At 40.4% G+C, this 17230-nt stretch overlaps 1 protein-coding gene across 2 annotated transcripts in view; it reads left to right on the top strand.

The window, feature by feature from the left end:
• Nucleotides 1-230: 230 nt before the first annotated feature.
• ERC2 (ELKS/RAB6-interacting/CAST family member 2) overlaps nt 231-17230 on the top strand; it is an 858173-nt gene continuing 841173 nt past the window's right edge. For both annotated transcript variants that reach the window (XM_087866956.1, XM_087866957.1), the window contains exon 1: nt 231-1018. In XM_087866956.1, the coding sequence (XP_087723082.1) occupies nt 362-1018 (657 nt within the window). In that variant the 5' untranslated portion in view covers nt 231-361. The remainder of the gene's footprint in view (nt 1019-17230) is intronic.

A 17230-nucleotide genomic window follows, 5' to 3' on the forward strand; every position in this document is an offset into this window, starting at 1 on the left:
AACTTTTGAGCTTGCTTGGGAGCAGGTTGGGGGAAATACACAAAATGTTTACATGTAGTAAGTAAAGTTTGGGGCTACTTTTTTAAAAAATGAATATGGGTGTGACTATTGTTCATGTATTTATCATCATCATCATTGATCTATCAATATATTTTTAAAAATATAGTCAGAATTCTAAGGAAGTTTGTTTTTGATTATCTTTTTTTTTTCTTTTCTCATTTTTCAGATCTCTGGAATCATTTTCTGGTACAGACTGTGAAAAGAATGCATTGAAAATTCTCCCAATAGTGGAAATACTGACTTAACCCCCAACTTAGTATAGCATTCCTTCTCTTCAGTAGCACCTCATAATAGAAGAAAAATGTATGGAAGTGCAAGAACAATCACCAATCTGGAAGGTAGTCCTTCCAGATCTCCTCGTTTGCCAAGGTCTCCTCGTTTGGGCCACAGAAGAACAAGCAGTGGGGGAGGTGGAGGAACAGGCAAGACACTGTCTATGGAGAATATCCAGTCCCTTAATGCAGCCTATGCTACGTCTGGACCTATGTATCTGAGTGATCATGAGGGGGTGGCTTCGACAACTTACCCAAAGGGCACCATGACTCTGGGAAGGGCCACAAATCGAGCTGTATATGGAGGCCGAGTCACAGCCATGGGGAGTAGTCCCAATATTGCTTCTGCTGGACTTTCCCACACAGATGTTCTTTCATACACAGATCAACATGGTGGTCTGACTAGCTCATCCCATCATCACCACCACCAGGTCCCTTCCATGTTGAGGCAGGTAAGGGATAGCACAATGTTAGACCTTCAAGCCCAGCTCAAGGAACTTCAGAGAGAGAATGACCTCCTCCGGAAAGAACTAGACATCAAGGACAGCAAGTTAGGATCTTCCATGAATAGTATCAAGACCTTCTGGAGTCCTGAGCTCAAAAAGGAGAGAGTCTTGAGGAAAGAAGAGGCAGCCCGAATGTCTGTCCTCAAGGAGCAGATGAGGGTTTCCCATGAAGAAAATCAGGTAGGTTATGACTCATCTCAGTGTTTTTCAGCCTTGGCTTGTCACTGAGTAGTTGATACTTTGCATATGGCACCACGACCTGCGCAGAATAAAGTTTGGCATCATCAAGAAAGCTATGGTTTAGTATGTGTTTGACTTGGAGACTATAAAAGTTCATAAGCAATACGAAATTATAACTTGTGATCTTATTTTACAATAACTTTTTCACACTGTTTCAGAAGAGGGGGAATCATTCTTTATTGCCTAACTTTTATACTTGGTTATTTTTTTTCTTTTTCAGCAGTAACAACAGCTTCTCAGATGTACTTCCCTCTGCATCGAAGAGGAAAATGTTAATTTTTCCAAGAGTAGACACTTTAACAGCAACATTTAGAGAGCCACATTTGACTGGTGAATTGATTTATTTTTGAAGTCACAGCAACTTTATTTCTTTCTAGAACGAGTGGAGTTTATTCTCTAAACAACAAACCAAATAACATTAATTAACACTGGGTGGAATGGGTTTGATGTCATGTTGGAGAAACACAAAAAGTTGCAACCTGGTCTTTCCTTTATCCATTCATATTAAATAAGCGTGTACTATGTGCAAGGCACCTTCTTACTCCTCTTTGATCTATCATCCATGTTATAGCAAGATTGGTTTTCCCAGTGTCTACTTGCAGTTATACCATTTCTCTGCTTTAAAGCCCTCAATAATTACTTACTGCCTTCAGAGTGAATTCTGCCTCTTTGGCTGAGCCGACAGCACCTTCATTGGGAAGGCCTGAGCCCGCCTTTCCAGCCTTATCTCATACCCCCTCCCTGTGCATCTCCTATGCTACCTGCATTCCCACTTGGTAATTCCTGCACATACTGAGGGTTTCCCCCCTTCAGTCCTTTGCTTTTTCTGTTCCCTTTCCCTAGTGGCCTTCTCAGCACCCCCTTTCCCTGCCTCTTCCCTTTCAGAGTTGGCCAGTCTCCATTTCCAAATCCTACCTATTCTGTGGGGTTCATTTATCTGCTGCTGTTTTCATAAGGGCTTTGGAGTCTGACATGCCTGGGTTTAAATCCCAGCTTCACCTCTTATGAGTAGTGAGATAAGTGCTATGAGATGGGGAATAGAGAGTGCTGTGCCATTTGGAGGGAAAATTTCCAGATATCATTTAACTTTCTGTAGAAATTAGAGATAATTCTAACTGGGCTGAACTAGTGATTCTTTGATAATTGGTCTTGATGTTGACCTCACAAAGCTCTCTGCTTATCTTGGGGTTATCTGCGGCCCTCCTATCTGTTTCCCTGGATACCACCCCTTGGAGTCCAAGTATCTTTAGAAGTATTTCTGATCTGTATGAGAATCTGCTTTTCGTTCTGCTTCTATGTGTAGAAAGCAATCACCTTATCCTTTCGACTATCTGACAGAGCCTTTGCTGGTTTTCAGATGTGGAAATGTGATTTTTAGTTGGAACAGAAAGTTTTGTTCTTCAGTCCTAAATCAAATTAATGCTCTTCACTATCATTTGCTTTTTTCCCCTGACTTTGCTGGTTCATGATGTCCTTGTGAACCTGTTACTGCTATGTGTATTTCCCTGGCTCTGTGCTGGTTTTCTTTTTTAGTTGTTTTGGAGAATGGTTACAGCCGTTTAGGAATGAGGCAAGTAGCGACAAAAAAGTTTGAAAGCCATTCTTTAAACTGTCAGCTCCAAAATTACTTTTATCTTATGTTGCTATCATTAAATTCTTTTTTGAGCATAGACTCTCACTTATACATGTATATTTACTTATAAATTACATGATGTGCTATTATGTCAATGTATTATGTGTCTTTTCTGAATTCACACAGAATTAAATATGGAACTGACAAAATAAAATAAATAGTATATTAAGGTATATTTTAATGACACACAAAACCTTCTTGCTGTTGTAAAAACATTTAAAAACCCCTTGTCTATTTCATAAGGGTTAGTTCAGTTTAAAGTAGGAAATATCCATAATTCTACTTAACTGTCTCATGTTGCCATAAGCCAGAAATAAGGGAATACTTGAGGGTGCTCCCAGTACCCCTTCCTAGTTCTGGAAAATACTATGATCACAGTCTATCTTGGGTACTATGGGTGCCCTATGACCATGTGACGTATGACCCAGTAAAGGTCCAGTATTAATCTGTGTATTAAATATTAAGTAAAATGTAATTATTTTCTTTTTTAGGTTAAAAAATGTAAAAGGTGGAAGAAGCATGGAGAGTTTGAAAAGTCAATTTACTTGCAGTATGAGGTAGTATTACAATAGAAAGATTGACAAAAAGCAAGTTATATTTTAAAAATTTGAAGTGCCTCTCCTTCTCCTGTGGGAATTATGTCAGGATCTGTTTTAGGGGTATATGTGTACCTGTTGGTCAAGGTAGGGTAGAGCCTGCTGCAGCAATCAAATCTCAGTGGCTTAACTCATCAAGGTTCCCTTCTTATTCACCAGAAGTAGGTGAGGTGACTCTCCAGGGCAGCCCTCCTCCAGGCAGTGACTCAGGATCCAGACTTTCTGCATCTTGGCACAAGGCTTCAGGAATTGCTACACCAGAGGAAGGGGGTGTGTGGAGATGGCATGTTGGCTCCTCAATTCCTTGGGCTGGAAATGACACAATTGCAAGGGGTTGGGAGGTATAGTATAGTCCTCTCCTCTTTCCAGGAAGGAGAGTAAGATATGAAGGAGCGCTAGAAAGTTCTACCGGTGGGGTTTTTGTGTTTCTCAAAAAGTGGAGCTAGATGAAATAAAGCCTGGGGAACAATCCAGACTCCTGCTGTTGCTGCTATTTCTATTATTACTGCTTCTGCTACCAATAGGCTTTTGTTGGGGGCTTACTATGTGCCAGGCATTGTTCTTGGAGCTTTGTGTACGTTTTCCTATTTACTGTTTGCATCAGTCACCTGGGGTAGGTGCTAGACTTTTTCTTGTTTTACGGATGAAAAATTAATGTAGAGAGAATAAGCAGCTTGCCCAAGTTCACACAGCTAGTTAATGAGAGAGCTGGGCTTTAAGGCTTTGGTCTAGTTCATGCTAATGTCTAGGACTTAAATTATGTTCACCAACTCCTTATAGGATCACTGAGCTGTGAATGTAATCTTAGTATAATGGGAAGATCATATATGTTAGATGAGAAAAATGACTAGTTCTGATAAAATGATTAAGAATGTGATTTAGTTTAATTGGGATTTTTATTCTTAATTAGGAATTTATTTCTTTTTCCCAGAAGTGGCTTTTTGTGCTGTTTAGAGTTTCTACCATTTACCATAACTGACTATAATTTCCCTTTAGAGGAAGAAATCATGGAAAAGTTTTCTATATGGAAGAAAATAATCTAAAGGAGATGAGGGACATTTAACTGTGGTTTCTTATGCACAACAACCAGAGACTGCATCGACAAATGTACCAGTGTGTATGTGGATAATTAGCAGTTCCCTAACCTAAATCCAGGTGATCTAAAACAATTTATACTATGCGAATACAAATAGGAAGCAGATCCATCATAGGGTGGAGGTCAGGAAGCTCACATGCTCTTGTATATGAAATTCATGGTTCTGTGTATTTAATGCTCACTAATACAAACCTTTCACCCTTATGTGAAGTGTTGAGGAGGGCAACCACTCATCAATTCTTTTGCGGTATATTTTGAAGTTGTAGTGATTCTGTCCAAGGGAGCTGAACCCAACTCCAAATCTAAGGGAGGATGTTGAACACCTTTCCTGTGTTATAGGAAGTGTAGGACTATTTGGAACCTTGGAGGCAATCGGTAGGGGGCTATGACCAAATTTCTTATGTGCAAAGAATAGATACTCAGATTCCTGGATGGATATTCCAGACTCCCCACTCCTATCCCCCAGATTCTCTGCAAGGCTCTACTTCTCAGCCATGTAGATCTACATGAATAGAAATACATTTGGGGCCACTAAGAGTTGTGATATTGGCATTTGGAATCACTGGATGCATGGACGCACAGTTACCCTTATGTTACCACTTGTGCTTTTTGCTTCATGATGTACTTTCTTGAATGGAAGAAGAGGGTGGTGAAATATTATAGACAGCTAATTCTTTGGAATGGTGTGAACCCATAGCCCATGCTTTCAATGTCTACAAACCTGTAGACTAATTTGGGGAGAGGTGAGAAGAAAAGATTCAGAGTGGATGTTTGGCTGCCAAGAGGCAGCCCCCTTATTATTTGTAATAGCCTATGGAGTCGGGATGGATGTTGGGGGCAGGAGAATGCAACTACTGGAAAGTGAAGTGACCTAATTTCCTCTAAAAGTTTATAGGATTGTCTTTTCTTTATAGCTCCATTCTATTTACCTGCATGATAGAGATCAGGAAGACATGGTAGAGAAGAAATTTTCAGAAAGTTCATAAGGACTTATGTCTTGCAGTTTGATGCATATAAGTTATTGACTTTTCATATTCCTGGATTTTTTTGGTAATTATTAACTTTATATTTCTAATAGATAACTTTTTCCAAATTTGATGTGTATTAAGCAGTTTGAGACATTTTCCTAACTTGTGCATGGCTAGCCAAGGATCTGCATGAATATAAATAGCATCACACACTGGGAGATTGTACTCGATCTAATATTTACCCATCTTGTGCATGCAGAAGTGGGACAAGGTCACTGGGAAACGTAACCTAAGAAGTGTAAGTAAACCTGCCTGGGGAGTTTTATGGCTTTGAAGCAATGGTTATGTGATCATTTCTATTTCTGGCTTAACACAATAGGAAATAATCTACTCTAAATCAATATTAGTACGGGTTTTTGATGAGTTTTTTAGCTAGTTTCAACGTATGATTTATTGGTTCTCATTTTGAGCCTGTAACTTGAACAAGTTGAGATGGGTCACATTTCTATGTTTCTTTTATCATTGTTTTTTGTTTCATTTGATTAATACTAGGGCCATTTCAACAGGGGTCATTAAAATCTGTTCTAAAATACTCATGTCACTGGGAGTGTCCAGATATGAAGAGCTGTACCAGTTGGAAGTGGGTGATAGAATTCATTCTGTCTCCTGTGAGGAAGGTGGCGAGGTAGCTGTGATGTGAAGAGGGTGTCCACTAACTGTTAAATGCAGCTGCAGTCACCTTGAGTACTGGGTGTTTGTGAAATCAGTGGCTCAGCCTTGGAGTGTCCAGACCCATCCAGTTTGTCGATGGGACTTACGTATATTCACTACTCAGATAGACCTGTTTTATCCCTGTGCCTCCTTTCAGACTCCATTCCTTCTGCTACTCTGAATCGGAGATCATGGATCCCTCAAAGTCAGTTTTCCAGAGTGTTTCCAGGGAAATGACACTTTCCAGAGGGGATTTTCCAGTTAAATAAACTTGAGACATGACATACTAGATACTCCTATCCTGGAAATCCATAATGCGTATATTATGGGTTGAATTATGTTCCCCCCAAAAAGATATGTTGGAATCTTAATCCCCTATAACTCAGCATGTGATTTTATTTGGAGATAAGGTCTTTTTAGAGGTAATCAAGTTAAAATGAGGTCATTTGGGTGGGCGCTAACCCAATATGTCTGATGTCCTTATCGAAAGGGGAAATTTGGACACAGACATAAACATGTACAGAGAGAAGACCATGTGAAGAGACAGGGAGAAGATGGCTATCTACAATCCAAGGAAAGATGCCTGGATTCTTCGCTCACAGTCCTCGGAAGGAAGCAATCCTGGTGACACCTTGATCTTGATCTTCTAGTCTCCAGAACTGTGAGACAATGAATTTCTGTTGTTTAAGCCCCCCAGTTTGTGATACTTTGTTGTGGCGGTCCTAACAAACTCATAAAACATATCAGCATGTGAAATAAAATGCTCTAACTCTTGCAGTTAAAAGAATTTATTAAGGGGGCCCCTGGGTGGCTCAGTCGATCGAGCAGTTGAGTGTCTGACTCTTGATTTCGGCTCAGGTCCTGATCTTGGGGCCGTGAAATTGAACCCCACGTCAGGCTCCATGCTCAGTGGGGAGTCTGCTTGATGTTCTTTCTCTGCCCCATCCCCCCTAAAATAAATTTTAAAAAAGGAAAAAAAAATTATTAAGTTCGCTTAACCCCGGCAAAGACCATGAAACTTTACCTTAAACCAAGCATCTGTATATTGAGCAGCTATTGCTGCAGTGATGCTGTGTAACAAGCCATTCTGAAACCTATTGGCTTAAAAAGATAAGCATTTACCTCTTCCTTATGTATCTGCAGATTGGGCGCAACTTAGTTGGGCAGGGCTGGAGTTGGGACACCAGGCTCTAGGCTGAAAGTTGGCTTCAAATATGTTCTACATGTGTCCACATTCTCCTTGGGACAGAAGCTATTCAAGAATTCATCTTATGGTGGATCATAGATGCCAAGAGTCCAGCCAAACCACACAGACACGTTTAAAGCCTCTGCTTATATCAAGTCAACTAACATTGTATTGCCTGAAGCATGTTACATGGCCAAGCCCAAAGTCAGTGGGGTCAGGGGAATGTACTTCCTGCCAAGTCATATATATATACATATAAAAATATATATATATGTCCTTCATATATATATATACACACACACACACACACATATATATGTATGTATGTATAGTGTATATGTATGTTATTATATATATTGTTTAATATATATTTTAAATAATCTTATTTGTCATTACTATAAATATTCTTAGAACTAAGGGAATAAAGGTCACACTTTGGAAAAGACTGCTTCAGGAGTAGCTCTGGAAGCAAGATATTAAAGTGTGAGAGCTGTGAAGGTAGATGAGCACTTTCAGTGTCATCAAAGGTTCCTTCAGTGGTTGGGCCTTCCAGAGTGTCTTAGTGATCCCTGTTTAATGGCTCAGCATCAGGCTTCTCTCTTTCTGCCTCCTGTAACTGGCCAATGAAACATAATTGGGAGGTTCTGGGAAAGCTTTTGTGTTCCTGATAAAAAGAGTAAATGTCACCAGCAATGCTCCTTCCCCCTTCTTCCTGTCTTGAGTGTTGATTTGTTGCCTGGAGCTGTGTCAGCTGTGTAGTAACCATGAAAGAAAGGCCATGCCAAGCATAGAAAGTATGTCCTGCCATCTCTGAGCGCTTGCAACAGCACCCACAGTGGCTGGCCTCCAGACCTCTAGTCATGTGAGAAAATAACCGCTAGCGGTTTAAGTCACTGTTGGTTGGGTTTCTATTACTTGCAGCTCAATACCTTCCTAACCGATAAAATAAAAAATTATTAATGCATAACTATTATTCATAATAATTATCAGTCATAATAACCAGAAAAATAGGTGCATTTCAGTGAGGTGAATTGAGATCTTAAGGGACCTCACACATTAGAATGAAGAAACCTACTTATTAATTGTATTGGGCAACACTCCAAAGTAGTGACGCAAAAGCTCCTCAATGCCTGTGTAGGTAAGAAAGGGGGACTTATTAGTTCCTGTAATGAAATTGCAGAAAGGCTCAGACATGGAGCTTGGGGTTGAGTAGATCCAGTGCCTCAAACTGTAGCAGGATTTGTTCTCTCTCCATTGTTCATCTCTGATATCTACCTCTTGATATCTTGATATCTACCTCTATCTTGTGTAAGCTTCATTTTTGTCCTTCATGTGGTGGGTGGTCTTGACTGCCAGTACCCCAGGGTCATAAATGAAGTGTTAAGAGATCCCTATGTCTTCACTTCCCATTTGGAAAATTATTAAAGGACTTTGGTCTTCCCTTGGTCATATCCTGCCTCCAGGACTTGGTGAGTGTGTATGGCTGCAGCAAGGGGCAGGTATGTGAGAAGGGGTAGGTATGTGAGAAGGGGTTACTGTGACTGGTGACCCCTGTAGACTGCAGGCATTGGGAGAGGGGCAGTTCTTTATAGGAACTGAGATGAAGGACAAAGGGATGCTGTAGGACAAAAGCAGATGTTCATTGCACTGACTTGAACTGGCCTTAGTCACCTTCGTTCTTCAAATATCTTAATGGTTCATAAATCGTATTAAGAGACTGAGGGGTGCCTGGGTGACTCAGTCGGTTAAGTGTGTGACTCTTGACTTCTGCTCAGGTCATAATCTCAGGGTCGTGGGATTGAGCCCTGTGTTGGGCTCCCCACTCAGGGGGGAGTCTGCTTGTGATTCTCTCCCTCTCTCTTCCTCTGCCCCTCCCCCACTGTGTTCTCTCTCTCTCTCTCTCTCTCTCTCAAGTTAATGAATAAATCTTAAAAAAAAAAGAGACCTGAGAAATTAAGAAGTCAATCAAATGTCATATAAGTATATAACTTTTGTCATTTTAACTGTGATTTAAAGTATGTGTGTTTATGTATGCTTTCCCAAATGTTACATAGGCACTCAGATTTAGATGGAACCGGATAATATAAACCAGTTTAGTACCACAGCATAATTTGAATTTTAGAAGGACATGTCCTGAATTTTAGGAGGACAACAACAAAAAAAGTTCACCTTCCTCATCTTGAAATAGTCTTCCTCAGCTCTTCAGAGAACTGTAGCTTTTGTCTACCTTTCCAGAAAGGTGGAAAAACTTTGGTCCAGACTTAGGCAATGACCTACTTAGACGGAAACCACAATTTTAAATGGCTTTCATGGGTATGTGAAAACTTCCTTTCCTTTGGTTCTGAAGATAGATGAGATGGCACAGAGCCAACAGTTGATTTCTTTGTTTGCTAGAATGTAGGAGAATGATTTGAAGTGAACTACACACATCTTTGTCACAGATGTCAGCTGGTTTTTGCCTCAGTAATCTCTTGCAGTCAGCCCTAGGATCAGCCATGTGTACTGCATTAGTAGCCTTAAAGATTTCTATTCCCAGGTTTTATTTTATGAAAGACTTGGCTAATGGGGGGAGGAATATAAACATTCCTGTATGCTGGACCTTGGGGGGGCTAAATGACTTCCATCTTCCATTTTCTCTCTGGATCACTTTATTTTGGCGATGGGATAGCAACAGCATACAAGCAACTAAAGAAAACATTTTGGAATATTTCAATGGATAGATTATTTTAGTCTCACTTTTGCCAAGGCACTTTTTTTGAAACCAAGCTCCAAGGAGGGAAGGCAGAGGGACTGGTCACCCTCAAAACATTCACTGCCTAATAAAATTCCCCGTAGACAACATCCTGAGAGGATTTTAAGAAGCAAGTCTATGTCAACAGGAGAAAAGTTAACAGAGTGATTTTATCGGCCGAAGCAGATGGGGTGGGTTCTGAACCTAGCCTCCTCTGGCCAGAGTGCAATTTCAGTTTCTATAATTAGTTGCAGGTGGAGCTCTTATGTTGTTGTTTTGGAGTCCACTGACATCTGTGTGCAAATTCCCACCACCCCCAGTTGGCATTTGGACTCAGTAAGTGGTTTTGGCTTTGCAGGAATATAGAAAATTGTAAATCTATTTCACACACACACACACACACACACACACACACACACACACACACACTACACACACATTGATAAAGCTGCTCTAAAGGTCAGGTTCTGAAAGCTGTGGAAAGCATTTTCAAAAGTTTGGGAAGTAGGTTTTAGGCAGAGTGTGGGCATGTAGCCAAGAGCTAGGGCAGCTTGACAAACAGAATTCTGGCACGTGCGATTTCTTCTCTGTTGCTCTGCGAAGCCAGCGTTTGATTATATCTTGGAAGTGATGTGCAGCCATTTTGTTTTCAGTGGGAACATTCTGGAGAGAAAAAGTATAGCTACTTCCTGTCTTATAAACCCATGGCTAGGCTTGTACTGTCTGGTTTGGCTGTGTACACTGCTCAAGTTAACTTACTTGTTCTCAGGTGAGGGCAATTTGCCTCCCAAGGGACATTTGGCAATGTCTGGAGACATTTTTGGTTGTCACTACTGGAAGAGGTGACATCCAGTGGGTAGAGGCCAGGGATGTTGCTAAACAGCTCAAAGTGCATAGAGTTGAGACCTAAAAGAATGTCAATAGCTACAATGATGAGAAACCCAGAGTTAATTGGATGATTACAATATCTTTGTTTTTCTTAATACTTTGCCTACACTCAATTCTTTCACTTTGTGAAGTGATCAAAATGTATGTATTTATGCAAAAATATTCATATAAAAGGTAAAACCTGATTCAACATTGTGTGGGAGAGAATTAATTGTGAATGATGTCTTTTTTTTTTTTTTTTTAATATTGACCTGGACTAGTAAGCATGAATCTTCAAGTACCTTGGTTCTTTTAGAGGTAGACATTTGGGAAATAGAAATTAATCTTTTAAGGAAATAGACAGCCCTTTAAGGAAATGAAACTTTTTTTTTTTTAAGGGAGAGAGAAGTGGGGAGGGACAGAAGAAGAAGGAGAGAGAGAATCTTAATCAGACTCCATACCCAATGCAGAGCTGGACACAGGGCTCGATTTCACAATCCCGAGATTGTGACCTGAGCTGAAATCAAGAGTTGGACATTTTAACCAACTAAGCCACCGGGCACCCTGAAATCTATTTTTTAAATCATCATTTCTTTATACCTTACTAGCTTTTTATGGTGTTTTTTGACAATGTCTGATGTTGATCTTGACAAGGAAAGGGAGAGAGAATAAGCATTTTTGAGCTCCTACTATGTACCAGGAGTTTACTAGTTACTTTCCATGTGTGTGAGCTCAACAGCCCTGCAAAACATGTGGCATCTCCATTTTATAGACGAGAAACAAGACAGATTAAATGGCCTGCTGGAGGTCTCACCGTTAGGTAGAGCTGGAATTTGAATCTGAGGTATGCTTAGCTTCAAAAGTGTGTTCTTTCTATTGTCTTAAAGGGAAAAACAACAGATTTGCTTGAAAACCAGGGAATTTGGTGTGGAAATGGAAGCTCTAATACAGAGTGGAAGCAGGAATGTGCTGCTTGACAGTATCTTAAGGATGCTGTCAAGAAGTTATGCAGGAAGGACAGAAAGCCAGAACAAGGAAGGGAGCATGTTGTCAAGAGCAACAGAGAAGAGGGGGCAAGCAGGAAGAAGCAAATGCATTCTTGTCAATTACATGTGCAGAGGTGAATGCCAGAAGAAAACTCCTATCTTGGAAACCCACCCAGAAGGATGGGAGGAAGCAACTCCAAGGACTGGCTGAAAAATTAAAACTGCAGGTGGCAGAAGAATGAGAATGATTATCTCTCAGAATGCTCATTAAAGTTCTGGCAGATCTGTTCAGGTGGTTATGACTTGGACAAATTCACTGGGTCCATAAGGGCAGGGCTTCAGGAATGGGGAAGTTCTTTATTATGGGTTATTGTACTCCAGTGAGGATGGTCTCATTAATCCAGTTAAAATTCTACCTGAACTTGCCTCTATCTACAGGAATCTCAAGGTACATGGACAGTTTCCTGACCCCGAGTCCCCTTAACTGGAGCTCTCAGTATCCTTTTCAGGTGGTTTCTCACCTCACGGGAATGGTCACACCTATTCAGAATTTGTCTTTGGATTGTTCCCAGTCTTGTGTCTTAAGGTTCGATCTTCCCTTCTTGGTCCCAGCATTCCTGGTTTCCACTTCTCCCAGCAACTTTCCCCTATGAAACCTCTTCGTTGTCCTCTTTGAGAATACAGCTCATTTTTTACTAATTGACTCAGTCACCACTTATTTAAGGGAAAATGTAGTTGCAAGTAGCAGAGGCCCATTCAAACATGTTGAAAGGGAAAAGAAGGGATTTACTAGGAATGTCCAAGAGTTCTTTTCAGACCCTAAGTGTAGATAGGGCAACCAGGTGTCCTGGGGGGTTGGAATAAAGTTAGTTGGAAAATAATCAGGAATAAAAGGACAAAGTCAGTTTCTCACTATTTTTATCTCATGTGTCTCTTTCTTGATATCTGTTTTTATATGCTGCTTATGAAAAAGTGGCCACTCAAGGAAAGCATCTTCTCCATTTAAGTGCTTAACAGAGACTGCCTAGAGTTTCTTGGTTTCAATTTCAAATTCAGAGAACCAAAAATCTGATTGGCCCAGCTTGAATCCAGAATTTGTGCTAGCTTTGGCCAAGAGAGTCATGAGAACCATACTCAGTAGAGCTATGGAAAGACTCTCTCTAAGAAAGGGGGATGATGGGTAGATTCTTAAGGAGGGAGCATGAGGATAAGGTGGTAAGGAGGAAAGGACAGCCCTTCCTGGGAAATACCTCTGTGCAACACATAAATGGGAGCTTACCTTATTTCAGTTTTTAAGAAGACCATGACCAAAGAAAGTTAACTACTGTCACCTCTGTCTGTGGACAGCTGTTTCAACAGCAACATCAGTAGCCTTTTGGGATCTCCTAACCTTCACACCCACATTGTTAATACCTACCTCTGATTATGTCCACTGGAGAAATTCCAGACGTGGAATTAACTGACACCAGGATCAATTCATACTGTCTTGTCTTAGTGGACCCATGTGGTTTCTTTATGTTATGTCAGATCACATCCTCTATGGAACTTTAAAAAATTCTCCACTTTTCATAAACTCTTTTAGTCTTTTGGAGAATTGGGTCTCCAAAGTGGATGAGACTGTGATGCCAGTTATAAACTTTTAGAACTAGGCGTGTTATAATCTGGCATCTTCTATTTTAAGTTACAACAGTTAGCTTGAGTTCTAAAAAGTATTGTCTCCTGAGCATATATTATCTAAAAAGGAATTAAAAAAAATTAAAATTCACTGATTCGTCCCTTGGATGAGCTTTCTGAAATAGCCATGTAAAATAATATAAAAGTTCCCAAGGAATTTTAGAACCAGAGAAATAAGTAAATATATGAGATGGAGAATTGGACAGTGCACATGATGACCAAATTTAGAAATTGCTCAAATTTAGAAATGTAGCAAATAATAAAGTTTGCTTTCTCAAATTTTTTAAACTTCTGCTTGTGGTTTTTAACTTTGGGGAGCCATGTACTCTTCTAGAAGCCAATGAAAACTTTTACATCTTCTTTAGAAAAATGTGCATAACCTGAATTGTGCACAGCATTTCACTTCCTTATCCCCACTCTGAACCCCAAGGGCATCTGAAGATATTTAGGTCAAACCTCTGTCTAGATATTGCTATTTAATATTATGTATTGCACATGTATTAGAAATAAGTAGTTCCTGGTAGCTAATGAAATGAATGAGCTCTTGGTAATGTGAGACATGTCTTCAGTTCACTGCTCTTCAATCTTTGCTGAGAAGTAGGGGACATGTGCCAGGATTTTGATGATAGTTAAAGGGTGTGTACATTAGTAGGGTGGAAACTGATATGGACAGCACCACATTCACTAAACATATTTAAGTACAATATCCTAGAGGTGATATATTTTAGTCCACACTCAGAAATAAGTTATCCTAGAAGAGTTTGCATGGTGTTGGGTGTCTACTGAAATATATGTTTACATATTTTCATTAAGAACTTTTGGTTCATTATGTTTGTTTTGGGGTGCCAAAATTCCCAGTTCACTGCAGATAATTCTATTTCACTTTTTTTGTGATTAGAAGTAAAACGGAACACTGAAAACTAAATTATGCTGTAGGCATTTGTGATAGTGCAAGGAAAAAAAGAGTTTTGGAAGTTACCAAGTAAGGGTAATTGGGTACCTACTGTGTTCCCAGTAACAGGCTAAGGACTGAAGAGGACTCTAAAGTGTAAGACACCCTTACTGTCTTATGAAAATCATTAGAGACCCATTTTTTTTTCCTATGTAGAACATAACTATGGAACATAGCAATGATGTAGCTTGACAGTTTACTCTACCTTGGAACTTTACTTCAGCATGAAATTTGGGCTAGGGAAGGAAGCTTCTTGCTCAATTCTCTTTCTGAGAAGAGCCCTTGATGTGAGCTTTCTCTTATGTAGAAGCCTAGCCAGAGTCCGGGAGAGTGGGCACAGCATCTTTCCAACACCCAGATAGTATAGGGCTTCTGGAAAGGGTTGGGGAGGGGGAGTTGGAGAAAGTCTGGGCTCCTGCCTTTCTCAGGCAAGCATGTGAATCTGTGAATCACTTTCCCATCTAGCACACCCACCTGACTACAATATGTTCCCTTGATAAGAATAAAAATGATCAGTATAGCTTGTAAAGCACTTCCTACGTATACCCTAAATGAAATAATGATATTTCAAACACTGTGCTGATGGGCTCACATATGGTATCTCATTTCATCCTCATGATGACCCTTTGAAGTAGGTACTGTTAATAATATCACTATTTTGGGATGCTTGGGTGGCTCAGTAGGTTAAGCATCTGTCTTCAGCTCAGGTCATGATCCCCGGGTCCTGGGACTGAGTCCTGCATTGGGCTCCTTGCTCAGTGGGGAGCCTGCTTCTCTCTCTGCCTGCCACTCCCCTTGCTTGTGCTCTCTCTCTCTCTGACAAATAAATAAATAAATAAATAAAATCATTTTAAAAAATCACTATTTCATTTGTGAGTAAGGCAAGTCTAGAAGAGAGATCACTTGTCCAAGGTTACAGTTAGTAAGTGGCAGAGCTGCAGTTGAGCCCAGCCAGAGTAACTCCAAATTTGGTCTCCAGTTAGTCAGCCCTGACTGTAGTATGGAGTAGCCAGCCGTGTGTACACAAGGTGATCTTAGGACAGGTGTGGACTCTTCATTACACAACTTGGAAGCCCAAGTCACTGGGCTTTACAATGAGAAAGTCATTGCCTTTCCAAATCTCATCTAGTACTTCTGATGAACTTCAGTGAGAAAGTCTCAACTTGGTACCAGTCCTGATCCACTTCTTAATACCATTAGGTATTTCCTGCCCTTACTGTAGGATGTGGAGTGACATTCCTTTTTTTTTTTTTTTTAAGATTTTATTTATTTATTCGACAGAGACAGAGACAGCCAGCGAGACAGGGAACACAGCAGGGGGAGTGGGAGAGGAAGAAGCAGGCTCCCAGCAGAGGAGCCCGACGTGGGGCTCTATCCCAGAACACTGGGATCACGCCCTGAGCCGAAGGCAGATGCTTAACCACTGTGCCACCCAGGCGCCCCTGGAGTGACATTCCTAAATGATGCTTTTATTGTCATCTGGCAGCCCCAATTTTACCCTTTGTATCTGATATGCTGTCTGTTTAGAGTTTCTGTGAGCAGACTGGTAACGTGGCCTTAGTGGGGCCTGCCTTCTTGGGTCTTGCTTGACTGTCTTTGACAGTGGTTGAGAGTACCAGCTTTGGAGGTGGATTGCTTGGTTTCCATTTCCAATTGTGGGACATCAGGCAACTTTATCTTTCTGAAACTGCTTCCCCACTTGTGAAATAAGTGTAATAATAGTACCTGCTTTAGGGGTAAATTTACTGCTAGTGGAGTAAATTTAATAGGACTTAAGTTTAATTGGATTAAATGAGGGAGTTCATGTAAAAAATATTTAGTACCATGCCAACATGAGTAAATGTCCAAATAATAGATAATGATGATAACCATGAGGGAAACCAGTCTGAGGACAAAGGCATCACATGGGGAAGTAGCGTGCTAAAAGAATGCCAGAGAAATGGTATCAGAGCCATATCGGAAGATTGCCCCATCTCTGATTTTCCTGCACTATGTCTAAGCCAGTTTGAGTTCAGGCTTTGTTACTAATAGCCCAATGCATCTTGACTGATAGAGCCATGAATATTCAGGGCTCTCTGTTTAGAAGTTTTATGGTTACAAAAATGAGGAAGTCCCAGCTCCTGCCATGAGAAACTAGTCTAGCAGAGAAAATGCTGTACTCATAAAAACCTGTAAAAAAAGACCTGTAAAAAAAGGGAAGAAATTTGTCCCTGCCATTAAAAAATATAATTAACTTGATTTAGGAGCCCAGAGAAGGAAGAGATGAAGGAAGACTATATAGTGAAGGTGGCATTAGAGATAGTCCCTGAGGAAGGACAACTATTCAAAATGGTAGGTGGGAGAAAGGGTTGGTCATAGGGGATCCAAATTCTTAATGAAGGGAATGGCCAAGAAAAACTAGATAACTAGCGCTTTATTTTATAAAGCATAGATATGGAGGTAGGGCAAAAGTAGTGGCCCAAGTATTGCACTTCTATCTAGAGAGGAGAAGGAGAATTTGGCCCTTGGAGATTACTTTTTTAATTTTTCTGAATTAAGAGATGTTACTATGGTGCATAATATGTACAGAGACATATGTTGGGAGAAACTGTATTTTGTTTCTATGATTTTTCCTATATGTTCCTAGCTCTGTGAAATCCTCTGGGACTGCCACGGCGCAGCAGATGGATGACTTTAAGAGCTCCTCTGTCAATATGCTGAAGGCCAAAAGGGAAAGGTGCTTTTGAACCCAGCAGGAGCTATGGATCTGTTG

Source organism: Ursus americanus, chromosome 14 (genome assembly GCF_024610735.1).
Source record: "Ursus americanus isolate L20-20 chromosome 14, mUrsAme1.1.p, whole genome shotgun sequence".
Classification (NCBI taxonomy): Eukaryota; Metazoa; Chordata; class Mammalia; order Carnivora; family Ursidae; genus Ursus; species Ursus americanus.